The following is a 25555-nucleotide window of genomic DNA, read 5'->3' on the forward strand; positions in this document are numbered from 1 at the left end:
GCAGCGTGGCCATCGGTTACACGGTCGGATAAGAAAATGTAGATATTGTTCTTACTATTTTTAGAGGCACATATGGGTGTATTTACTTGTTGTCTTTGTTATGTACCAAACGTACAAAGGACAGGCACACACATCTGTAGACCCATCATTGATATGGGCGTTATCTGTGGATTGTTTTGGTACAGCATTATAATTAGGGATGCAACCCCTATTAGCCTGGAGAGTCTCAGGCAGAAGCTGCTGACTAGTTTGGAGAGTGAATACTAAGTCCCTGGTTGTGCCCCACTTTGTTATTAGAGTGGGAGCTCTGCCCTGAATGCATTGGGGCTGGCTAAGCCCTAAATCTGCCACTACGGTCATTTAACATATTTACAGAGTCAGAGTCTGGAGGAATGCACTGCTGTAGGGTTTTTGCAGTCTTTTCCCAGAACTTCCAATAAGTACACTTAAAAGCTGTTGTGTAGTGTAGCTCCCTTTTTTTTCCTGACGGCGTGGGTGGGTGCAGAGGGTGTACCTGGCTGGTGTGTCCCGTCGGAACGGGACCTTCTTTTGGTGGCCTCCAGGAGCCTCTCCAGGCACAGAGGACTCTTTGTTATGACAGGTAGCTTTCTGAGCATTTCAACAGACGCTTTGGCATGCCAAAAGCATAAAGCACTTGGAAGGGAGCACGCAGAATATTTCAGCCGCGTTTCTTAAAATAAATGTCGTGGCTTAAGTAATAGAAGTTTTCCTCACAGACTCCAGAATAACCACCAATGCCGAAATAGCGTTTGAGTTGTTGGACGCGATGTTTGCAAAAATTCCTCAAAATCCGGTAACTATAGTGAAGTTTGGGGAGATTTTGCTTTTTTTTTTCTAATGCTTCTGTTAAAAGCACCTCACCTCCTCCTGCTCATCGTTTTTCAAGTCTGTTTAATTCTGATCGCCAGATTTCGTAGATGCGCACCAGGCGCGCGGTTGGAATCCAGGCAGGCTGGATATGTTCACGTCTGTGATAAACCTGAGGTTATCATTGCTGTAGGACTGAATCAGCTAGAACCTTGCAGTCGGATGTTGGCTGCAAGGGGTGAAACAGAGTTGTTTCCCTCGTGCTTTTCTGGCCGCCGGAGGAAGACGCCTGGTGTTCAGCACCGCGGTGCCTGGACGCGTGGAAAACATTCAGCCCCACTGCACGGTGCAGAGCGTGTCTCCCCGGGGAAAGGCTGGGATTTGCTTTGGCACCCTGCACCGAGATGAGCAGCAATCCACTGGTGAGAATCAAGACGTGTTGGTGGGAAGAGGGCGTTGCGAAAGCGATGACGGAGAGGTGTAGGAATCCCAAGGGAAAGCTTGGTGCAGTGAAGCAGTCGCCCAACCAGTGCAGCCTTTCCCTCGCTCTTGCGTAAGATGATGTAAGGTGACAAAGAGCTTAACTGTGATCGGTCCTGTTCTGGTGTTAATTACCAGTGACTGCATCGCTTTTGATAGAATTAGAGGAGTGTGAAACAGGCCCACAATTAAGTCTGATTCTGATCTTAGCAACCTCAGACAATATAAATGCAAATATCACTTGAGACCAGTTCAAATATTTTTAACAGTGTTGCTCAAAAAAAAAAGAGCAGGGTAGTCAGTGGTCCGTCAGAACAAGAGAACATGACCCACTTTCATTTCAAAACCAAAACCACTGACCACAGAGGTCTTATCTGCCTACTTAAGTTTTGCCTGCATCTTGCCTTTGTACTAAACCAGGAGACTGCTGTATCGTCACCTTTATTTGGGAAGGAAAACTCATTGAAAAACATTGTGCACCTGATCCTTATTTGCAGCTAAGTACTTTTACACTTTCACAGCAGGGGAAAGTACAGCTCTTTCCACTTGGATCTACGTATTGCCCAGTAAAGCATGCTCGGTAGGAAAGGCATGTCCTTTATTATGAATGCCGTAGCCGAGAGCAGCCTTTGTCACCCATACTCAGCCACTGAGTTATTAAGAGAAGAGCTTCGGACTGTGTTACACAGAGAAAAAGATAAAAATAGGGTGTCTGACGCATGCATCCCATGTCGCACGCCAGGAAACAGAATCGTTATACCACCGAGTACAGTATTCCAGAGCATGCGTGGAAAATATGCATGGATGTGAACACGCGAGATCTTTCCTCACCAAGAAAAATACTCATTCCCCCTTTTCCCCCGTCCCATTTTAGATCTGTCTTGTTCGATATTCCCTTTACCTGTTGACAAATCTAACAGCCTAGAGTACCGCAGCTCTGCCTTCACTGCCACCACTCCCTTCGTCGTCTTGCTGAATGATGGGAAGGTAATACCGCTTTCCTATATCTTGAGGAAGCCACAGAATAGTCCCGCTGTGCCCAGCTGAGAGTAAGCAAAATCTTGCCCGTTCTCCAGACATGTGCAGCATGGTGAAAACTCCCAAAGCTCAACGCTGTCTGTCACAGAAATCGTGTGCTGGGTGCATAATCTAAAATTAGTCATCCACAGTATGTGCCCCTTTAAATGTTAATCCTTGCATCGTTCTTTTATTGCTTCTGTTGGCATACACAATTATGTGACATAATATAAAAGTAAATAATGTGATGCAATGGGTAAAACTGAAAGGGAAATACGTATTGGAGATCAGATGCCTTCTACCGCAGAATATGACATAAAACTTACAGTGACGTGAGTGCGGATTTTGCCTGTTTTGAGGGCAGCAAAATCAACTGTGTAGTGATTACATTAGTCTTTCTGGATGTTTTTGACACTTCCCAGCTGTTGAAAACTTGTGTTTGTTCAGTGCTGTAACCACTACTTGTCTTCAGGTGCAGCAGTCAGGGAGTAAGTAACTGTGGGTAATGGATCCAAAGCAAAGCCCAGCACGGCTGTACGACAGGGCCTTTAAAAAAACCAAACATAAATTGGTTTAAAGTTAACAAACCTTAAAAAACAGTGCAAAACGTGCATCTGAGATCTTATTTATTTTCCAGCACGTGAACGCTTTTTGGGGAAGGGCAGGTGCGCAAAGCTGAGAACTTTGGGTGTTCGATTGCCTCTTAGTAGGAAGCCTGTGGGAAAAGCACGAGCTGGGACTCAGGAGTAGGTTACGAGATATGGCAGCAGCCGAGTTCAGATTTAAAGATAAAGTCTGAAATAGCAGAGCGCAATGCAAGACCAACATTTTTTGACCCTTTTGCCCGGATTCAGTAAAACATATGGGTACCTCGGTGTGCGATTTTGCTTTTGCTGAATTGAGGTTTGAGTTACTCACTAGTCTATTTTTACGTTTTAAGCGGCCTTGTAATTCTATATGTGTTTGTTTTAATTTTACACTCCCCATAAAAAGCACCGTCCATGACGAGTTGGAGAAGTGACCGCTGGTAACGCTTAGAAATTTAATCGGCCGGTGTGTCACACTGTCTTACTTTTCCCCCGCTGCAAACTTGCGTGCCGCTCTCCATCAAAAATACCCCGCGATACCTTGCGTCTCCTCTGTCACCTCGGCTTTGCCGCTGAGGCTCCGGAGATGCCGAGGCGGGGTGAGATCAGCCCCGGGCCGAATCCAGGTCACTCCCCCAGCCCCGCTCGTGCGCGCCGGTGACGGTAGTGACCGTCCCAGGCTGCGAGGCGGGGGGGACGGGGTGGTGACGAGTAGGACGGTGGCTTCCCCGTGGCTGCCGGCTGTGCCGGCTCAGGCTGCGCGTCCGCCTGAGGGGGCGAAAGCCAGAAAACCCTCTTTTCGCAGCATAGCACTAGCGTCGGTGTCACGGGTTGCGGGTGTTCTGCGTGGGGCTGATGCCGAGACGCGCGGCCCGCGGCACCCTGCTGAAGGCAACGTGCAGGCTTGGCTCTGCTTTTCTCTCTCTGTCCTTTCGCCGATACCGCAGGTTTTCAAACTGCCGCTAATGTGTTTTCAGTTTGACAACGCGGATAGGGAAACCCCCCCCGTATCATATCACAACCCCCTGGCTCTGAGCTGCCTTCGCGTGGTGTCTCAGCAATGCGGAGCTGATAAAATACTGTAGCGCTGGGAATGAGCCTCCTCGTCCTGTCCCTGCCTCCTCCCAGCATCCATGCGCTTTAGGGAAGGATGTAAAAATTGCTACGCTCCATCAAACAAATTAAAGCGCTTCTGTTTTCCTCTTGGCTCTTCTGACCAGAGTGTGGGGTGAAAAATCTGTAGTGCACCCAATTAGTGATGGACGATGTGTCTAGGCACAAGGTCCTTCCTTGCTCATGCATTGGTCACCGTGGTACCTGAAACGTTGCCGTTTTGCATTCCTGTTGCCATCAGCGTGTTTCATATCAGTGGGAAGGCTTCGTGCCTGTGTTTGCACTCACCAGAATTTTGCAGTGCTCAGGGAGCAAAAGTGACTCAAGATCTTTGTTCTTAATAGCATTCCTGCTGTCAGAAGGTAAAATACCCTGGAGAGATAGGTCTTATGTTATTATGAAGCCACAAATTACTTTTTAAGATTTAAGGAGAGTGAAAGCAAGCAAGCGAAACACAAATATCGACAACATTTGATACGGGTTTCACCGCTTGCTTTCAGCTTTATTTGGCTTTGAACTCGCATGCACCATAAACTAAAACTGTTGCTCCTCACAAAATCACAGTCAGTGGTCTAATTTTGATCTATCGCATTTAGTGACGGTGGATAACTCGTGCCCAAACCCACCTGAACCATTCGCAGAGGAAACCGAACCTACAACAAAGTGAGCAGGTTTGCTCTGTGATGGTGCATCTCGTGGGACAGCCCACCTTGCCCACGCTCCTCTCTCCTGTAGTTGCTCCATCCTCCCTTCCCGTGGGACGAGGCTTCGCAGCTGACTACTGCAAAATAACTACTTCTGTGAGACTCATTTCCCAGGGATGGATGGCAGCGTAAAGCGGAGGTTGGAGCTCCTCTGGGGCCGGCACCCGTGGTCTCCTTCACACCAGCGTGTACCCAGCGTAGCTTCTTCAGGAGATGGTGGGGGTGAGGTCAGGCTCTGCTCCTGCTCCGTCCCCAGCCAGTTGCAGAAATAACTTGTGTTGTCATCAGAGCGGTCACTGTAACATGGATGAGGTTCAAGTCAGGCCCAGTAGCTTCAATGAGATTTTTGTGCGATTATAACAAGAATTTGACACACATGGTGAGCTCCTAGTTGTGTATATGCGATCTGTCTCCACGCTGGCCCAGGAGGTATTTACCAGCATAAAAATCAGTTAATGAGGGGACGTGTCACGAGCAGCAGCCTGCTGCTGCACGAGGGATGACCCAGGAAGCTCGGGGATGGATGAGCTGTGTCCTTTCCACTCGCAAACCCCGTCGGTTTTGCCACGCTCAGTACTGGGAGGGAACATGGACTTCATTGTGGTTTTTGCCGAACACCACGGCAGAATTTATGCAAAGTTTTCTGTGGACGTAGCAGGAGCCCTCAAAAGCTCGCCCCGTCTAAAGCGCCTCAGGTCCTTTAGGATAATGAGACATTTTCTGAGTGCACCTTTTTATTGTACCAATATTACGTTACAGGAAAAATGGAAGGGGGGAACTTAACACATAGCACCTGTCACAAGTTCTCTCCTTGAATTAGGCTCTCCTGCTTATAAAAATTTAATTGATTCCTAGCAGTTTATGTGCATGGTGCTCAGTGGGCGTTTTCTGTTCTCTTGCCAGCTACATGGTTACTTAGAAAGCGAGCCGCTCACGCTACAGCTGTTCATTGGGACTGCAGACGACCGCCTGCTGCGACCCCATGCTTTCTACCAGGTTCATCGAATCACCGGGAAGACCGTTTCCACCACCAGCCATGAAACAATACTTTCCAACACCAAAGTCCTGGAAATTCCACTTCTTCCAGAGAACAACATGAGAGCAATGTAAGACCCAGGCACCGAATCTGACTCCTAGCAGTTTCCTCTTGGTTGCCTCACTTCATTTCTTCTGCATTGGGTTTTGGTTTTATTTTTGTAGACACTTCTCCTTCTCCTATCTTTTTGGGTTTTTAAGTATTCTCTATAATAGTAGGTTTTCACAACTTTGCCAGGACAAATTGCCCCTAATCAGCTTAACAACAAAATGAACTTCACAAATATTTATGACAACCGATTGCTTTCATTCTAGAGTTTCAGCCAATGTGCTTATTTGCCATTTAAAATAAGTATCTCGGTTACCAAGCTGTAAATATCTCCTACCTCAGCTCCTGCATTTAGTTTCTAAATATGACACCTCTTGCTCCTATACGCACTAGCACAAGGAACAGGGCCTATTAAAATTTATCTTTGGATGTCAAAGGAAACTCGTAGAGAGCATTTCCAAGTACCCTAGTAGTTTTTTGAGACAAATAAAACCACTCTTATTTCTTACGTAATAAAAATCAGCATTTTTCATGGCATTTGTTTAGAAGCAAAGCTTCTAGAACTAAGAAGTAAAGGTGACAGCTTACAGATTGGAGTTATTAAACTGGGGTAAGTCTAGTCCTACGCAGAAAAGCAGGCATGGATGTCTTAGGATCTCTGAATTAGTAGGAGTCTGAGTGATAATTAAGCGCCCCATAGGTCCATTACACACAGGTAAATTTCATTATAGGATTGTATATAAAGGTTCAAATATCCCTCTGTGTATGTGACATACATGAGACCCTCCACATTATTTAATCCCATCCGCTCTGCCTGCCTCGTTCAAATGATCCTAGCCCTTGCGGGAGGCATCTGCCTTGGGAGGAATTTGTGTGTGCTTGCGTGCATGTACAACTCTTGGTGTGTGTATAAATGTGAATGTATTCATGTTTATATATAGATGCATGCACCTTTGTGTGTATGTATGGGGAGACAGAAAGATAAGTAAGTAGATAGACAGAAAGCAAGGAAGAAATCGTGGCCCCACCAAAGCAAATACCACGGGAAAATCCCAGGGAGCTTACTAAAATCACAATTTCACTCCTTGTTATTCAGACAGTTTGCCGTGCCTTAACGAAGTGAAAAATGGTATCAGACACCTGAAGTCCTTCCGCACGTAGCGGTTATTAGAAGCTGGTTTGCAGTGTCATGTACAACATGCCCCGGGGTGCCTCATGTAAACAGAAGAGCTAGAATGTGTTTAGCTGCATTGCCAGCTGGGCTTAGGGTGATCACTCAAGACCTGAGGACCTCTGTCAGTGCATTGTGTTAAAAGTCATGACAAGCCTGCAAAATTATTGGCCCCTTTTGCTGTCGTCGTAAGCTGGCACAACTCCATTGAGGTTATTGAAATTTCACCAATTTGTACCCACGCAATATTTATTTGGCCCTTTATTTATCCAGTTTGAATCACATTTTTGGCCATCTAGGAACACGATTACCGTTTCAATCATCTTTCTCCCTAGAATAAAGGTGGTTACATAGTTTGGGAGCCAAGCTGAATATTTTTGTGACATGCATGCCAGATCGTAGTAGAGCTCTCTCAAGAACCACAAACAATGCTCTGGCATATATAAGCCTTACACGTCAGTAGTCTAAAACCTCATGTAGCGCTAACAATGAATTGAAATTTGGAGCCAAGGACTTTTCTCACACATACTTTGTGTATTCAGGCCTTAATTCAGTGAAACACTGAAGCTCATCTGCGCATTTAAACTTTTGCACATTTAGCTACTCCTATTGACTTCAGATTTTAATGTCCCAGACTTTACAAGCCTGAATTTCAATGCTTTGTCTCCTCTGAACTTTACTGGCTCTGAACTAATTGTCATTAAGTACTTTTTATTTATTTTGCAAGTGTTGCTATAGGAGAGACAATATTGAGAAGCACGCTGTTTCTTCTGTACGTTATGGATCTTTGCGTAGAATTTTGACGTGGGGACAAATATTTCATAATTCTTACGGCTTCACCTGCTAATACGTGTTGTTGAGAAGCTTTAATACTTTCATTAGTTTCTTTGATCGTACCAGCAAGGGCCTTTTTGTTATTCTGAAATCCATACTTTAGAAAAAATGCAGATCAAAACTGTGCTGCCATAGTTCTTGTTTGCAGTTTGCTTCAGAACAGAGCTTCAAAGGTCTGGAGGGGGAATTAAACTCTTTGAATGCAAAATAAAATTAAACTATGCATATTCAGTGTAATAAAATGCGTGCCAGAGACCAGTACCCAGAAGAAATTGCCATGTAGGCTTTGTAGTTGTGGCCAAAGCGGAGGTATTTTTGCAGTGGGTTTCTGAGTGCATATGTTTGTATATCTTTTGTTCTGGGAACTTCCTCTGTTGAAATTTGCTTTGACAAAAATTCTGACTTGTAAACTCATCCAGGAGAAAAGCAAAGTTAAAAAAAGGAGAGAGAGGTCAGAAACAGTAATAGTTCTATCTGATGAAAAGCATGTTTTTCCCTAATGTGGAGGGAGGACTCTGAGTTTAGGTTTTTTCATGCAGAGCTTCAGCTCGACACTCAGTTTGGGAGTATTTCCAACTCATTCAAATACAAACACCTTGACAGTAGAACTGACCCCAGGGAGAGCTGTGCTCATTAATAAGCATTTTCAGGACTTTGCCCTAGAATAAAAATCATGTCAGATTTTTCTCCAAATTAGCTGTAACAAGTGAAATTATAAGTAACGCTGCATTCTAGGTTAGTAACACTTTGTGCATTACCATCTCATCCCATTGACTTTTCTGGTCTCGCTATTTTTGGGGGGCTTTGGTTAATCTGTAAGCACCATCCTTTTAGAAAGTCTTTTAGACTTTCTTCCTCTGGGAACTGAAGTAACATCCTAAACTTGTGTGCTCAAGAGCAGCTACTGTCTGTTACTACAGATAGCCCCAACTTAGCTACTTGTGGATGCCAGTACTAGGCTTAACAAAGTCTGCTGTGTTCAGCCTGGTCATTGGGTCATGGCTGACTCAGATTTTTAAGAAGGACGTACAGGACAGAGGAGAGATATTGCATGCTCCTGTCTTCCTGAAGTCTGCTTGAAATGAATTGCATTGCTCTGTGTTTCCTTTTGGATAGCATCGACTGTGCTGGGATATTAAAGCTCCGAAACTCTGACATCGAGCTGCGCAAGGGGGAGACGGACATCGGTCGGAAGAACACGCGTGTGCGGCTGGTGTTCAGGGTTCATATCCCGCAGGCCAATGGCAGGACCCTCTCCTTGCAAGTAGCCTCCAACCCCATCGAGTGCTGTAAGTAGGAGCAAACATCCTTCTCTTGCGGGGTATTGTGCCGCCCCACACGCAGTCTTTGTCCACCGACATGCTGTACGTTGGTTTTGCTTTACCTGTCTGGTTGGTGAACCTTAATCTGCTTTCCAAAAGCACATGGTTTATACTGAAGACAAAATACCCGCGTCTTAGAAAAAAAAGTGTAGCTTTGTGCATTGATTTCAATAGGAAAGAACACACTTAAAACAAGAGTGCACTTAAACTGACAGCAGACCTGGGAGGGACAAGACTTCTTTTTTCGGTGACTCCCTGTCATACAGGTAACTGCTGTAGGAGTTTTGGAAGACAGCTACCGTGTCCTATTCGCTCTCTGTCTCCCCATCATAAAGCAAAAACCAGCAAACAAAACCCCAACCCCTTTGATGAGGAGCTAGCAGTATACTAGAGCTGACACACTGGCACAAGCTGCCTGCGGCTTCAGAAAACCTCCAGAAACCAGGTTTCCGCACTGGGGTCTCTTTGATTGAAGAGACTGCTTTTTATCAGATACACTGGGACACCCTCCAAAGACATCTATATCATTCTTGCTCTGTAAGCCTTGTCATCCTCCCACACACAAAACAAAACCTGCTTGCTTTGCGTAGCTTTAAGACCGCAGCGTAACTGGTGGAAATTGAATTTCAGTCTAACTCCCAATGCTAATTTGGTCGTCTGGATGGAGTGAAACAGTTTTTTAAGGTTTTGTTGGATTCCACAAAGTGGATCTTTCTGATGCAGACAGGGTAGGGAGTAACTTAACATCTGGCGGGGATGTGGGGGGTGAGCTCTGGGGGTGGGGAGCAGAGGGGATGGGGAGGACGGCTTGACCATCCCTAGCTCCACGCATGCTGGAGGGTCTTGTTTGTGCTCGTGCCTGCATCTTTGCCGGGCTGGAGTCCCTCACAGCGTGTCTGGCAGGTCCTGGAGCGTGTCAGCATTTGATCACTTGGAGGCATGGTGCTTTTTCAGGGACCGTTAACAGAGAGGCTGCAGCAAAGAGCATCCCTGCATTCCTTTTGCAAAAGCAGCGGCATTGGTGACAGACTTTCAGACCCGTGCCAGCGCTCCATCCTTTCGCCTAGGGTAGTACCGCTGCCGCTCTGGTAGTCCGAGCCTGCAGGAGAGGCAGAAGTTGTAGGAAAGGGTAGTGCTGTTAGACCGACAGTGATAGCTTCTCTCCTCCACTGTCATTCATTTAAATAAACAAATGAGCATTGGCAGTGGGAAGGGAGTTACATTAAGATAAGCCTATGTTATTTATGAAGAATAGCAGAGCCTTCTTAACTATAGCAGGTAGACTGGCATAAAGCCCTGTCTTCTGTCCAGGATATGTATGAGATGAATAATTTTGCCTTTGTTTCTTATTCAAGGGCACGTTCTAGGCTAACACGCAAAGCAAAAAATGTGAGGAGTCGTGGTTTCATCCTGCTTCTGTTGAAGCTGATGAGAGCTTTTCAGTTGCTATATAGCAGGATAAGGCACAATTTGAATACATCCTGAACTGGTCTGAGCAAAAGTGCCAGGCTCAGGAAGGCACTAAATACGAAGCCAATTGGATTTGTATCAGTGAACTGCAGTTTTGAGGGTTGTGTAATGAGCAAAAGCATGGTATGTGCCTCCTGAAAGGAGCGGAAAACAGGAGAAAAAATAAGTGCTAGTGTTATTTCCAGTGCACAATGTGGAATAAGCTGGTGCCAGAAGCTTCCTGCATCTCTTAGTGCATGTGACACCAGGAGGAACCATGTAATCTGGATAGAATGTCACGTCATCCCTTGAAGCACAGCCATGCTTGCTCTGTGTCCCAGTTGGGGGGAATAAAATATGTGCCACGAGAGTACCGGATTCCGTTTGCATGGATCCACGTGTGCTTTGGCACTCAGGTGCTGGTGGAAATACGCTCTCTAAACTGTGAGCTTCTGCTGGATCGTGAGGCCTGTGGCTGCTGCTGCTGCAGGACAGTTTCAGAATTGGCAGTACAGTTTATAGTGACTGAAACACATTTTGGGCATGGATGGTCATGTTGTCATGTGTGCCGTCTAAACACACGGCATATATGTTATAGATAACATGAGAGAGAATTATTTAAAGTAAACGAATTTCAATAAAAATATACTTTGTGATACAGTACAGATCAAGCTGACTTTTAAAACAGCTTGTTCTTTGTGAGCCTTTTGAATCTGTACTGCGATGTTTGATAACCCTATTGTTTACGATCAAGGCGCTTGAAAACCAGCCGTGTTTCCTGCAAACCTTCTGACCTTTCTTTGTTTCTATATCAAACTCAGCTTATCTTACGAGGGTAAGCATTAAGTTACTTACTAATGTGGTATTTACTTATTTTTGTGTGTATGTGTGTGTTTGTGGTTGCTTTTTTTTTTTTTTTTTTTATCTTTATAACTCTCCAGCTCAGAGATCTGCCCAAGAACTGCCTCTGGTGGAGAAGCAAAGTACTGACAGCTTTCCTGTTATTGGAGGGAAAAAAATGATACTGACTGGCCATAATTTTCTGCAAGACTCCAAAGTCATCTTTGTGGAGAAAGCACCAGGTATGTCTTTTCAATCTAGACTCTGGTCTGCCTTTTTTCCCCTGTTTCAAAATCTCTGCCAAATGATGAAAGCATAAATACGGTAATGACATTTTCTTCTGCACGTAATATGTTTTCCGTGTCACTGCGCAAAGCTGTGAAAGTGATCTGAGCCATGCCTAATGCTGAGGTTTCGCACTATGGCAGGTGTCGTTACAGGTAGACAATAGATATTGAAGGTCAGCATTTGGCATTTGTTTTTGTAGCAAACCATGGCTGTACCGGGTAGGACCTGTGAAAGGTGTTCGAAGCCTCCAATGGCATGTCGCTGTAAAACCTGCAAGACGGTGCATCTCGTTAAAACCTTTCTGTAATTTGTGGAAGAGGGAGCAGTGCTGCTGGTGGTATGTGTGCGCACCTGTGTCTCCTCCTGGGGCAGCTGAGACCGGTGGCACTTACAAGCTGCTGGCTGAGGAGGACTTGCAGCGTGCATTTGAAGGACGTGTTTCTGGTTTACCTTGAGAGCTGGGGCAGGACCGAACATGACTGGCCCCCTCACCTGGTACTGCTTCTGCAGTGCATTGGTGGTGGGACTGGTCCTCCTGGGGAAGGGTCCCGAGCCAGGCTGAAGCAGGGCAAGCGGCGCGGGGTGGGAGCCGAGGCCGGAGCAGGAGGTGTCTGCGGGAGCGGTGGGTCACAGGGCGACAACGCGCAACACGCGCGAATGCCCCCGCGGGAAAAGGCGGAGGGAGCGGAGCTGTGAGTCAAAGTCAGGCTCTGAAACGAGATCGTGAAGGCTAGTTTTGAGCCTTGTTTTGGAAAGGGTTTCCGTGGCGCTGGCACAAGCCATGGATTCCTCAGCTGCCGGCTGAAAACCCCCCTCCCTGAACTTTAAACAGTCTTGGGCGCTCCTCAGGCTGCCAGCGCCGGCTTTGACACTGCACACGTTTAACCCTCCATGTCCACGGGGTTCCCGCGCCATTCTCCTGCCCGTGGCCCGTGCCGGCGGCGTGGGAAGCCGGGCCACGGGAGGGGATGGCGAGGCGAGCAGGGGAGGCTCTGGAGGCGAAGACATCTGAGTCTTTGAGCTCAGCGGGCTCAGGGGAAGAGCAGAAGAGTTCCCTGAAGTTCCCCGGCAGAGTCGTGGGTTGATGAGGTTTAAGTCACCAAAAGCGCGCGTGGGGCGGAGGTAACACCCCAGCTCCTCGGCGAGAGCCGGTCTGCGCCTTTCCTGTGACCCCCCACGTTGCGGTCGGTCTGTGGCCATGAGATGAGCAGAACACCCTTTCTGTTTCCTAAGAAAGTGGTATTGCAATTAAAAAAACCTGAACTCTGCTCTTTGTGTAGCATGAGGGGAGGGAGGAACGTGACTGTCTACTTTAAACTTCCCTTGCTGCACAGGAGTGGGTTAGTGTGACATGTCAGGAGCAAAGTCCTCGATCTGTCTCATTACAGCAAGGAAACCATGTTAAAGGGTGCTTTCCTTCATACTTATTTTCTCTGCTCTTCCTTCACTGAGTTGGACAGATTTTGAAGTATCACATCCCAAGGGATTATGATGGTGACACTACTCACCCACCAGCAGGTACCACAGTGTGGATTTGGACACTGTCTCCCTTATCATAAAGTACACCAAAAGCAAGATGTTCGTTGTATAGCCTTAAGTTGCAGAAATGCAAACTGGGGCCAGCCTTGTTTTTCTTAACCAGACAGATACCTCCCTCGAGCAAAAGGAATTTGAGGCTGCACAAAGACAGCATATAATAGAAGATAATTTATACGAGCAACATTTTTTAAACCGTTGTGGGAGATGAAGGAGTGTACTGCTGCACACTGGGTGTACTGATGAGGAGGAAAATGATCCAAAGGCCTTGCCTGTCACCCTGAAAAGCTCTTGGGGTGAACTCCTTGGGCACATGGGTTGGCAGGATGGAGCAGTGCAGGGGTGTCTCTTCTACGTGAAAGCACCACCGGAGATCCCCCTGCACTCTTCCCCCTGGCATGGAGTCAGGGGCCATGCTGCAGGAACCGGTCAGTGAGCTGCTACCGTTGAAGAATAATCAAGATCATTAAGTCAGTATTGAAGGATCTGATCTGAAACTGTCCTGCCTGGTTTTAGTAGTCTCACGGTAGATTTGTCGTGGCTGCAGGGCAGTACTGCCTGGTGGAGGTACACTGCAGGGGCCGAGCCTTTAAGGTCGAGAGCGTTTGGCACCTCCGGGAGCTGCAGTCGTGTCACTACGAATGGCACACAAAAAGCAAAGTTGCCGGCTGATCTGGGCTGAGCAATTTCTCGGGCTTCTGTCACAAGTCGTGCGCTACGTTGCCTAACACAGCTCGATGCGTTGGAAACAAACAAGCGCGATGCATCGTTGTCTTAGCGGCAGGCTGCTCCGGCTCAATTTTTGAGCAGTCGCTGTATTTAATGTCAAATGAACAAGCGTTACCAGCCTTCACTTTTGTAAATCAGCACTCGGTGTTTCTTTCCCTTTCAGCTCTTGCACGTCTGTGAAAGTAGGTCAAGAGAGGGAACACCAGCATAGTTTCTCTTTCTCTTAGCAAGCTGGTTATGAACTTTTGTGATTAGCTGGAGACATTCATTAGTTTTGCTGCTGTTACCGCTTTTGTTTCTGAATTCGAAATGTTAATCACGTTCCTAGTGGGTAGCAGCCAAACACAACTATAACAAAGCAATAGATCACAGGAATCATTGCACTTATAAAGAGAACGTATCTTTTATATAAAATTTAAATACTATACTACAAGAGTTCATGTCTTCAGTCCTCACTCGGGCAGAGTCCCCAAGCCGGGAGGCAGTCTCCAGGAGCTCATCTAATTCATGCTAGTCTGCATACTTAATTGGTTAATGCAAGGAGTTTGAGAACACTTTTTGTTTGCCCTTTTTTTTTTTTTTTTTCCCTTCTGTCTGAATAATTTCTTTAAGTCTGCCGAGTGCATTGTGGTCCGCTGAATGTTTTTCCAAGCATGAGTCCCAAGCTCTCCGTCTTCAGGGCTAGCCCTCAGCTGTTGTAGTCTCTGGAGGAATGGCATTATCCTGGCCTCCTTGCGTGGGGAGTCTGTCTGAGCAGTGACTCATACAAGAGGGAATCCCTGAAGAATGATCAAATCAATCCTTCAGCTGGGGAGGCAGCCGCTTGGTGCTTTGAGCTTAACCCCTTACTGGCTGCTTTTCAGCCGGAGAGCAGACGAAACAGAGCAAAACATACTTTGCAGCCCTGCGACTCTGCATCTCACAGAGGAGGAATGAGGTAGCCGAGGGATGAAGGAGCGTGGGAGGAGCGCTGGGAGGACCTCCTCTGAAAGGAGAGCCCCTCACGGTGTGGTCCAGCGCTTAGGCAGAAGGCACCCCTTTGGCTAAATAATAAGTCTGTTCAGAAGTGGACTAAAAGTTGCTCAAGCCTTTTACAGTACCATAAAAAAGTTCTCATGTGTTGAAATGAGTCCTTATTTTACAGGATTTTGGTCAATGTTTTATTGCTTGCACATCAGACCATATTTTCCAGTGATGAAGGATGGTATAAAACGACCATCCAAGAAAGCTAGCGGTAGTAAAAATGTGAATGTTGAATGTGCTTTGAGAGGTTCACTCGTTTAAATTCAGAATTTCCTTAGACTGGGGAGTCCCACAATGACTTTGTCTCTTACAAATTACACTAATAATTGTTTTTCTTACCTTCTTTCACTTTCTGTCTTTCTTTGTAGTCGTGCTTTTCTCTTCCTGAGTTTCAAAAGGGTCTTGTGAGTCTGCGTGTCATGGTTGTTGGGTGCTACGTTTAGGATGTCCGATACCAGTCTGTTTTTCATCAGAAGAATTAGTACTTTCTACAATATTAAAAAATCTGCAGCTTCTTACTGGCAAGGGCTCTTGATGTCTGTATGCTGGTATTTGCTGTGGAGGCAAGGTGTGCGTTTTAGTTACAAAAGTAGATTAAATGAGGTTGATGTTTGTTAGCTATGGGAGTTGGTGTTTGGCTAGAAGGGACAAAATGTTTCCTGTCTCACACACACATCTGCAAGAGCAGGGATCGTGATCTGGAATTATAATAAAAGGCATTGATTTATTTACTTATCTTTTTAAAACTTTTTATTTCATTTTTATATTACAAAGGTAGCAGGCAACAAAAATCTTGAGGGAAATTCAGAAAATGCAGATGTGTTTGGAGAGTATGTTTTGAGGACTATATATCTGTCAGCTACCTTTTTTTGCTAACAGCTTCTGCAAACACTGTGTATTTGTTTTGAAAGCTAGTTTTTTGAAGGTAACGTGAGTTACTGAACACAAAGCAGCACAAAAGCCTGACAGAAATGACCAGACTACTGGCTCCTAGTATATCAGATTATGATTAGTGATCTATAAAACTGAGTGCAGTGGAAAAATCCAAGTTTCTCTTCACTCAGCTCACAAAATGTTTCCTGTAACTGATGAGTGAAAGCTCACAGATGAGACACAAAGCCGATATCCCAAGCACCAAAGCACAGGAGAGTTGTGGGTATGTCTTCCTCGTACGCTTTAGGACATTGTAGAGTTGCCTGGGATATTTCAGGATTTAGAAGGAGTCTCGCACTGAGATCTGAAAGAGTTAATCTACCCCGAAAATCACTCCTTGCTCAAAAGTTGCTCCTTGCTCCTGTAGCTAGAATGGTTTTGGCACTGGAACTAGCTCAAGTATTTCTGGACTTCATGGATTTGGCCAAGTCTAGACATACCTAAGAGATCAGGTTAAACTGACTGAAATCTTCATTATTAGCAAGTTGTGATCTATGGGAAGAAATGCATATTTGGTGTATTATTATTAATTATCATTCAGTTGAGTTTCCACTAGTTAAGTTAGAGCTCCAAAGTCCTTTCTTTGGTTTTGTGCTTAGTGACCAGAGCTCAAGGCAAGAGTTTTAAAGAGCGAAAAGGCAGAAATGTAACACCCAACTTCACTACAGGATTAGTTTCTCAAATAACACTGACTTTGAAATTCTGATTCTGGGCTGTTAATGTTGAGGGCCATTTTGTCCTGGTCAAAGGCCCGTGTTTGAGCTTCCTTGTGACCAATGCCCCTCCCTGAAGATGCATCACTCTCTTTGATGGATGTTAATAGAGTTCACAATTTGTAACGCTGTATCTCTGAGTAACTCCAGGCTTACTGACTTCAGTGGTTTTGAACATGTTGTTAATTACTCAGCCTCCGCATCAACAGTGATCCTAGCACCTACACACTCTGTAACCTAATTGCATAATATCCTCAGCTATTGTACCCAGAGCCTTTGAAACTCAAGTTCCTGAAAGACAGAGAAATAAACAGCACCTAAGCAACATTTCCTGCAGGGATTTGTCTCTTTTTGAATATTTTCAAACAATTTCAGATCTAGTTAGTGCTTCAAACTGTTCATTCTGCTGTTGTTTTTATTTTATTAAATGGATTTTTCTGTCAAAACTCTTCCTCTTCCCTGCTGGAACAGGTTTTGCCCTTAGAACATGAAGGTGCTGACGTGGCATGGTAATAGTTGTACTAGAGCAGATGAAAGATAGCTGGGTGAAATCACCAAATTTATGTTTGGTGTATATGCCAAAGGAAATCACGCTTTACTGTAAGTATTTCAGATGGGAAAACTTACAGTTTGCCTCCCGTTAGACATGTGGTCAACCTTGGTCAGCCGAGTGTTTGCACAAAGTAAATGCAATATGGAAAAGAAAGAAGCTGGATGAATTTAAGTGTCCACTCAAGCATTTCACAGTTTTTTTTTGTTCCTCTCAAATTTCACTGTCTCTGGCCAAGATTAGAATCAAATCAGTTTCTGCTTTAAGGTATGTCAGTCTGAGAAATTCAGTTCTGTTTCCCGTATGTTGTGTAAGCAAAAGTTACCTTGTTGTATGGCAGGTAACTCAAGTGCAGTATTTTAGCTTCAGGAGGACTTACTAAAAGTTCTGGAAAATGATATGTTGGGGAAACATTTGAGTGGCATGTGGATGGAACGGATGCGTTGGGGAAGCACGTGGGCTTTTTGATTTGACTCAGCTACACTTTGGAGCTCAGGGTTTGGAGTCTGTTTTGACGTGATGTGATGTGATGATGTGATATGATGTGATGGGGAGACGGGTGACCTGAGTCTTGGCAGAGCTCCATTTGGTAAGAGATCTTACATTCTCAGAGATCTTTCCATTGCTCTTTCCATTGCCAGTAGCAGTCACAGTTTGGGGGGCAACTAGCCAAAAAGGGGTCAAGTTTCACACCGGTAATCATACTGTAGCTCACATAATAAATAAGCAAGTGACAAAACTCCCTTTCCCCCTCTAGTCAGACGGACAGATACTACATAATTTTGTCTTTATCTGTCTGTTTATCCAAGTTCAGGACACACGTTCCAATTGGCAGTGAGTGGTTGCACGCTGACTCATGCGCAGTGAGGTTAAAAATTCTGGAAACTAGATAAACTGGAAACTTCAAAGGCTTACAAGTTGGGAGCACAGAGTTCATGTGAAGGTCACTTGAACCTATTTCCTAGAGATGTATTGATAGCTGAAGGGGTTTCTGGCCGCTGCCCAGAAATAAATATCCTTGGGCAAATAGTGTCATCAAATGGTGGAGTCATTTGATGGTGGAACCCTTTCACACGCACGCAGGAGCAGTGATGTAGCTTGTAGGAAATGTCAGCACGTTTCAGTTTTTCCTGGCTGTTTAGTCTAGGGAATGGCAAAGACAGAGCGGGACAGCAGCCATACACATGAGATGGTGTCAGTAGCAAGAAGCCTCATCCAGGGTGTTGCTCTCACAGTGAAGAACGAGTTCAATCAATCACAGATACTTACTGTGGACAACAGAGAAATAAGGAATAACCATATGGTGTCTAGTTAAAAGTCACTTGTCTGAGTAATCCTGTAAATTTTTAATTATAGAAACTGTGACTGCATGCTTGAAGTTTATTCTTTCATGTCTTTGCCAGACTAAGTGACTTCAAGCAGCTGTATCTGTGCAGTCAAGGCTTTGTCTCTGAACTTTTGTAACTAGCACAAGATTTCAGATAGTTTTTACTGTTGCTGTTCCAGTAGGACCCTCTGTCCAAACACACAGAAATTCACAGCCCTTACCAGAAAGCTGAGAGTCTATTGAAGCAATCAGTGCCTAAAGACAGTAGAGGGAAGAAGTGTGGTGGGCTGACCTAGGCTGGCTGCCAGGTACCCACCAAGCCGCTCTCTCACTCCCCCTCCTCGACAGGACAGCGGGGAGAAAATAAGATGAAAAAGCTCATGGGTCAAGATAAAGACAGGGAGCTTGCTTGCCAGTTACCGTCAGAGGCAAAACAGATTCCGCTTGGGGAAAATAATTTATTGCCAGTTAAAAATAGAGTAGGGTAGTGAGAAACAAAGGCAAAACTAAAAACCACCTTTACCCCCTCATCCCTTCCCAAGCTCAACTTCAGTCCTTCATTCCTGACTTCTACCTCCTCCCCCCGAGTGGCGCAGGGGTATGGGGAATGGGGGCTGCGGTCAGTCCACAACTGCCCCAGCGTGAGTCCTCTCCACAGCCCCATCACTACCAAAACCTTGCCACATAAACCAATACAAAGGGATACCTCCAAAGTACTTGGGTTTTGGAGGGATCGTCTACATCTTTTGCAAAAGCACAACTCATCGTCATCTGTTGCTTCCCTGACATCATGAAGAGTTGGTTCATGTCTCAGGTGGGCATCACAGGAAAAGTGGGGAGACCTGAGGGAAGAGGAGCATGTTCCTTTCAGGTCTGTTGAGGGAGTAAGATGACACCTTCCAGAGCAATGTGGAAGAGAGTACAATGACATTTAAGAGAGGAACAGAGAGAGAAGACATTTTCAGGGTGTACCTTGTTGCAAGGAAGCTGATGTCAAGGCAGATAATCAGAGGCGAGGAAGAGGGACCTCTAAGATTGAGCCTGACCTTCTTGGACAAGAGAAACAAGAAAAGGGACATGGCGGGGGACAATGAGATGGAAAAAATAAAAATGCCATTCAAAAGCTTACTGTTTATACTCTGCTAAAAAGTCATGAGGAGTTACCATAATGGGATGTCTCTGGAAGATGAGAAGTTGTGGCCATATAGATAGAATGAAAAGTTTGTGTCTAAAAAAATAATCAAGAAGGAAGAATTGAAAGCATTTGAATCAAACTTACATCTTAAGATGAGAAAGAAGCAGGAGTAGCTCTAGTACAGGTGGTGGTGTTGGCATCAAGCACAGAAGTAGAGGAAAAGAATTGTTCATGGAAGGAAAATTTGGAACTTGGTTTAAACTGGCTGTGAGGTTTGTTACTCCAGTAGTCTCTGAGAAAATATGAGACAGATTAGACTGAAGAAGATGGACCAGGAATATCTTACTCAGTTTCAGCTGCGAAGTCACAGGTTTAGCCTACTAGAGTTTCCCAGAGGAGAGTAAAATTGTGAAGACAAGGAGATGACACGAGTGTAACCAAAGACAGAGTGAAGTATTGTCATGACTGCTGGTGGGTGGCTGTGCTGGGTGTGCTTGGTTCGACCCGCCTGCTCTAGAGAGATTTTGCAGGGATGTCAAGCTCCAGCTTTACGTGGAAGTTGAGTGTCTTAGACCTGAAATTACTGAGTTATTAAATAAAACCCTCAGACCAACAGTAATTTGCATAGGGGGAGGTGCCAGAGAGCACAAATTGCATAACCAGCTTCCATTCTGCCAAAAATAGGATCTAGCAGGTCATTCCAATGGTTTTGGCTCAAAATGAACCCTGATCAGTCAGTTGTCAGCACAGTGCCTCCTTTTAATTACCTGGACTAAAATTACAGTTCATTAGCAGACACTTGAACTCAGAATAATTAAGTCTGTTAGACATACTGTGGTAAAAGCAGCTAAAACGGCTCACTGTTTACGCAAAGTGAGTCCCTCAGCTTTTGGCTTGCCCAGCTGAGCAACCAGAGAGGAAGCGCATGTCTGGCACAGATGCCAAAGTACTGTAGGATACAGTTTGTACTGGATTTTATCACCTGGTGGCTGCCTGGCTTTTTTATTGTTAATTTAAGGTAAAAAAGAGAGGAAAAGTAACTTGAGAGCATCATATACATGACAGACACACCTAAGTCTACGTAATACTCAGCTCAGTACTGCAGAAATGTATAGCTGAAGGAATGGACAAAATCCCTATGCTGCAAAAATGCTTATGAGGACACACAAACAAATATAGCAGCTTTGATGTGGAAATACAAGTAGGTCAGTTATGCGTGAACCCTGCTGCGCACGGACTGATGCATGCCAGAAGACGTGCCAGGGACGGGGAACAAAGCTATGGGGGAAGTCTCCGTAGCAGGACGGTAGGCTGTGAGGAGGGCAGAAGAACAGCTGGGGGTCTTCCTGGCAAGGAAGAGGGAAATGAAGTAGGTGAAAATCAGACCAGCCGTGTGGTCTCATAGCAAAATTAGTGGAAGAGCAAAGGGGAGATCAAGGTGGCTGGAGAGGCAGACGGGGCGGTCAAAAGAAAGGTCCTGGCCGCTTACATTGCGGATAGTTATTCTCTGCTCCCTCTGCATTTCTGAATGTTTTCTTGCTGTCCTCCTGCCCCATCTTCCGCGTCCGTCCCATGGCAGCCTGCTCGGCTGGCGTTGGTTCATCCTTAGAGCCTGTCTCTTGTAAATGTCTTTAAAACGTACACCGGTGTGCAAACACAAGGATAGACTCCCACCCATCCACAGATTACTGAGCTTGCTGGTGTCCAGCTGGGGAAATGCTGTTCACAGCAAGACACCTGCAAGACCAGCCTAGAAAAGTGCCCCGGCTCCTTGTGGCATCCCCAGATCCGAAAGGCCGCTGCCTCCGGAGCAAAATCCGGCACTGGTACACCCATGCCAATGCACATCCAGCGCAGGTGAGACAGTGCCAGTGGGTCGTGCCCAGGACTGGCGTGGTGAGTGCTCTCCAAGCCACAGAGCCGCCTCGTTGCCAGCCCAGGCACAGACCTGGCCCAGCCTGCCCTTTGCCTGGAAGCTGGTAGCATCTCTGCACAAAACTGGGTGACTCTTTAAGTCTGAATGACAAGACTTCGCCTCAGTCTTCATCCTCTTCTCTGGCTGGAAACCCATCCTCTCCTTCCGGACGTGTTCACAGATCAGTCGTCTCAGCACCGTGAGTGTACTTCCCAGGGAAAAGGGGTTGGGGTGCAAATTGAAAACTTGCAAATCCTTCACTCCTAAGGGATTTGAATATGCAAAAACAGGGCTGAATAGGAAGGTAGACGACCTTTGCAGAGCACCTCAAAATTACGCTGTATAATCATTCTTCATTGCATCTGTGCACTGCCTGTTGTCGACATGTTAAAGTAATCTGGGATGTAATATAGGCATTATTGTTTAGGGTAATCCCACAATACATTAATCAAGTAGTGGATTCCTTTGAGAGGGTAGAGCTAGTCTCACCATCTTACTCGCAATATATGAATGTAAATAGAGATTTACAGCCCAGCCAGTGCAGTCAAACTCTGTTGAGCTGCAGGCTGGAAGAGTGTAAAATGTACACCGTGTACAGGCAGTGAAATCCTAGATAACGTCTATTCTTCTCGTATCTCATGTGAACACAGGACTACTAAAGAATATAGACTGTTTTAACCTCGTGTAGTAAAGTGAAATCACTTAAATATATCTGAACGCTCCCATTATGCCCGTTTCATAGAGGCAAGGTTTAAGTGGTTGCCAGATGTTATACCCTCCTGAGTTTCCAGGCTTGGGGTTTTTTTGGTACTGTATATTCTTTCCCCTTTCTGCCATCCATCGGTCTGTAATGAAAGTTGCCCTGGTGGTTTGACTGTTGTGAGCTTGCAAACCCCTGGCACTACACTTGCAGTTCCCTGGGGTACGAAGGTAAACCCAGCCCTGGAAACCCTGGGGGATCTGTCCTGATGGGCAGCAAGGTGGGGAAGACGGTAGAAAAATTTCTTTGGAAAGTCTTCACAGCTCTTTGTGTTACTCTTCTACGAAGAAAATCCATATGTCGTGGTCTGCTAGGCTTTATGTGTGAATAAGTAATGCTGCTAGATTTACACAGCTACTTTTTAGCGCTGCTTCTGTGTTAAAACAGGCCTCTACAGTGCCTTTTTATGTGGAAATCTTGTAGCTGGGTGTGGTGGGGAAGCCGTTCAGTGACTCATACTGCAGGGAATTCCCTGATGAATTAGAGTATTTTTACTTCTGGACTTGTGCGCAGTTTCCTTTAACGCTGGAGCGAGCGGCTGATAAGAGCAGACTACAAAGGCCCATTCACCCTTCAGCCGCCGCCTGTTAAAACAGGGTGTTTATGCTTTGCAAAGCTGAAAATCCACCCCGCATCACCCTGGTAGGTTCGCAGTATTTTCATCATTAGCAATCCCAGGTGCTCCGAGTGTCACAGTGCCGAAACAAAACAAAACAAACAAACAAAAAAAAAAAAATAGGCTGAAGTGGCTGGTGTCGAAGTCCACCCGAAGCAGGGGTGGTTATAAATAACAGCGACCGGTCTGTAAATATCAGGCTTCCTGACAAAACCCGGTGTCTTCAGCTGGCGACGGCGCTGATGGCCACCTGTCAGTGCAAGCGCCGAGCCCGGGCGCAGTCGGGGAGCCTGTGCCAAACGGGGGGTTTCTCGCTCCCCCGGCACTGCCGGGCTCCCGCGTTGCCTCTTCGGAGGAGGAGGAGGAGGAGGAGGAGGAGGGATTCGAGGGTCCTTCTTCCAGCCCTTGGCACGGGTCCCCAGGTGAAGCCTTGGCTTTGACGGATCAACTGCTGCTGCTGGCACCGGGGCAGCGGGGCGCTCCGCCAGGGCTTTTGCCTGCGGTTCCATGCGCGGATGTTTTGTTTTTATTTCCCTTTTGTTAAAAAAAAAAACCCAACCAAACACAAAATAAAACAAACCCAATATAATACCTTGACACAACTTTTTAGCTATATAAAGAGATGTCTTTCTGTTCGAAATATTGCGCTATAAATCTTAAAAACGCCAAAACAAAGCCAGGCATTTGGTTTGGAGAAGACACTTCTTATTACTTGGTAAAAGTAAATAGCGAAATGAAAGGGAATGAAATAAGACCTTTGGAAAAGCCTTTTTCTCCCTTTTCCTCCCTGCCTCCTCCTCTCCTTCCTCTGCTGCCTCCGTCTCCCCCCCTCCCCGTATAACAACTGCCCATTTGGGTACGGTAATTCCAGAGAGTAAACTTTAACGGGAATGCCTGAAATGTGTCTGCTTCAGCTTTGTGTTATGTCTGTAATTTGAATTATTTGCATTTTGGAAAGGTATAAATTGCTCTGGTGTACTTTGGTTGGCCGGCGGCCAGGAGGGAGTTGCCTCGGGCCCCGAACCAGGCGGGCTGCTGCAGATGTGGCAGGCGTACAATGGAAACTTTTGTGGTCGAGCAGCCCTCGCTCCTCCAGCGCACGCTGACGGGAGGCGGCATCCCGCCTGCTCGCCAAGGTCCCCAGCGTACGGGCACTGGGGGCAAAACCGTTTTCTCCGGCGTAGGCAGATTGTCTTGATGCTTCGGGCTCCCACAAACTGTTCCGCAGACATTATTCCTTTCCCTCTCTCTCTTTCTCTCTCTCTTTTTTTTTTTTTTTTTTTTTTAATTTCAGCTGAACTGTGTAAACCTGCAAAACATGTTTACTGTAAGAGGTTGACGTAGTGGTCTAAGGTTTCCCTCCTGGAGCTGGTCCCAGTCCGTGGGCGTTGAGATTTCCCTCTTGGTTCACCAGACGTAATATGAGGAATTGTCTTTTTTTTTTTTTTTTTTTTTTTCAGTCTCTTGCTTCATAACAACTTTTCCTCCCTGTGTTTTTGTTAAACGAAATGTCACTAGCTGTTAATGAGTTGTCTATTCCCTACTTTTTCCCTCTCTTCCCTTTCCCCTCAGTCGCTGAGCAGCGATGGTCTGGACAGTCTCAAGGGAATTTCTTGGAGCGAAACCCGTATTGTTCTTATTAGCTTCCAAAGACGAGCCATGGCTCTGGATTTTTATTTTCCTAATAGTTTAGATTACAGCATTTAAAATATTTCTGAACAAACTCTCTTTGTCATCATAAAAATTTCAAAAGCGCATAAAGGCAGTGCCGCGTGAAGTAATTGAAAGATTAGCTAGAGATGGAGTCGTTTTGAATTTTACTGAAGTATCGGCAGGAAATAAAAAACAGAAACCTGAATCAGATCATTCGTCTTGCAAAGCAGAAATTAAACATAGCAAAAAACCTGAACTTCTGGTAATCCATTTACAAAGGCAAATTGAACACATGTTAACTACTAGTCTGGATGTCTGTAGATTTAAAAAAAAAAAAAAAGCCAACAAACCCCTTACAAAGCAGAAGTTCCTAGACTTTGCAAAACGTGTGATAATGTCAGTGTTGTGTTACTGTTACAACTGATTGAGTTAATTGGGGAGGACACGAAAGGCTACGGGGGCTCTGTGGGGAGGGGGTGGGAGATAAAGGAGGCTGCTCCCAGACGAGGGATGTGTCCTGGCTTGCTGAATTTTGGTCAGGTTTTTTCTACTGACAGCTCGGGGGAAGCATCTGTTGGATAAATTGTGAAGTGATCGCCAGTCCTCCCGAGAAGTCTGCTTCAATTCTGGCGCTCTCAAAAGGCATCGTTAAGGAGACTCGAGCACGGTCTGGCTGCTCCTTCTCTCCCCCCAGCCAAACGTGGCAGTACCAATTGAAGGGATTCCTTTTCCAGCATCACAATTTAAAATGTAGGAAGAAACTAAGGGTAGATCTGCTAATTGTTTCCTACAGAAAGACCTGCCAAATCTACTCTGCTATTTATGCTGCAGCTTTCACGTTGCACTTCTTTCCATACGTTAAAAAGAAAGGGGTTTTGGACGTTAAAACAATCGCCGGGGCTAGTCCCTCAGCAGCATTCCTTTCACAGTAGGACAGCTGTACACAAA

General features: G+C 45.7%; 1 protein-coding gene across 6 annotated transcripts in view; it reads left to right on the top strand.

The window, feature by feature from the left end:
* NFATC1 (nuclear factor of activated T cells 1) overlaps positions 1-25555 on the top strand; it is a 114711-nt gene that overhangs the window by 39491 nt on the left and 49665 nt on the right. For all 6 annotated transcript variants that reach the window (XM_030042057.2, XM_030042059.2, XM_030042061.2 and 3 more), the window contains exons 4-6: positions 5633-5835; positions 8935-9107; positions 11531-11671. In XM_030042057.2, the coding sequence (XP_029897917.1) occupies positions 5633-5835; positions 8935-9107; positions 11531-11671 (517 nt within the window). The remainder of the gene's footprint in view (positions 1-5632; positions 5836-8934; positions 9108-11530; positions 11672-25555) is intronic.

Source organism: Aquila chrysaetos, chromosome 18 (assembly GCF_900496995.4).
Source record: "Aquila chrysaetos chrysaetos chromosome 18, bAquChr1.4, whole genome shotgun sequence".
In the NCBI taxonomy this organism is placed as follows: Eukaryota; Metazoa; Chordata; class Aves; order Accipitriformes; family Accipitridae; genus Aquila; species Aquila chrysaetos.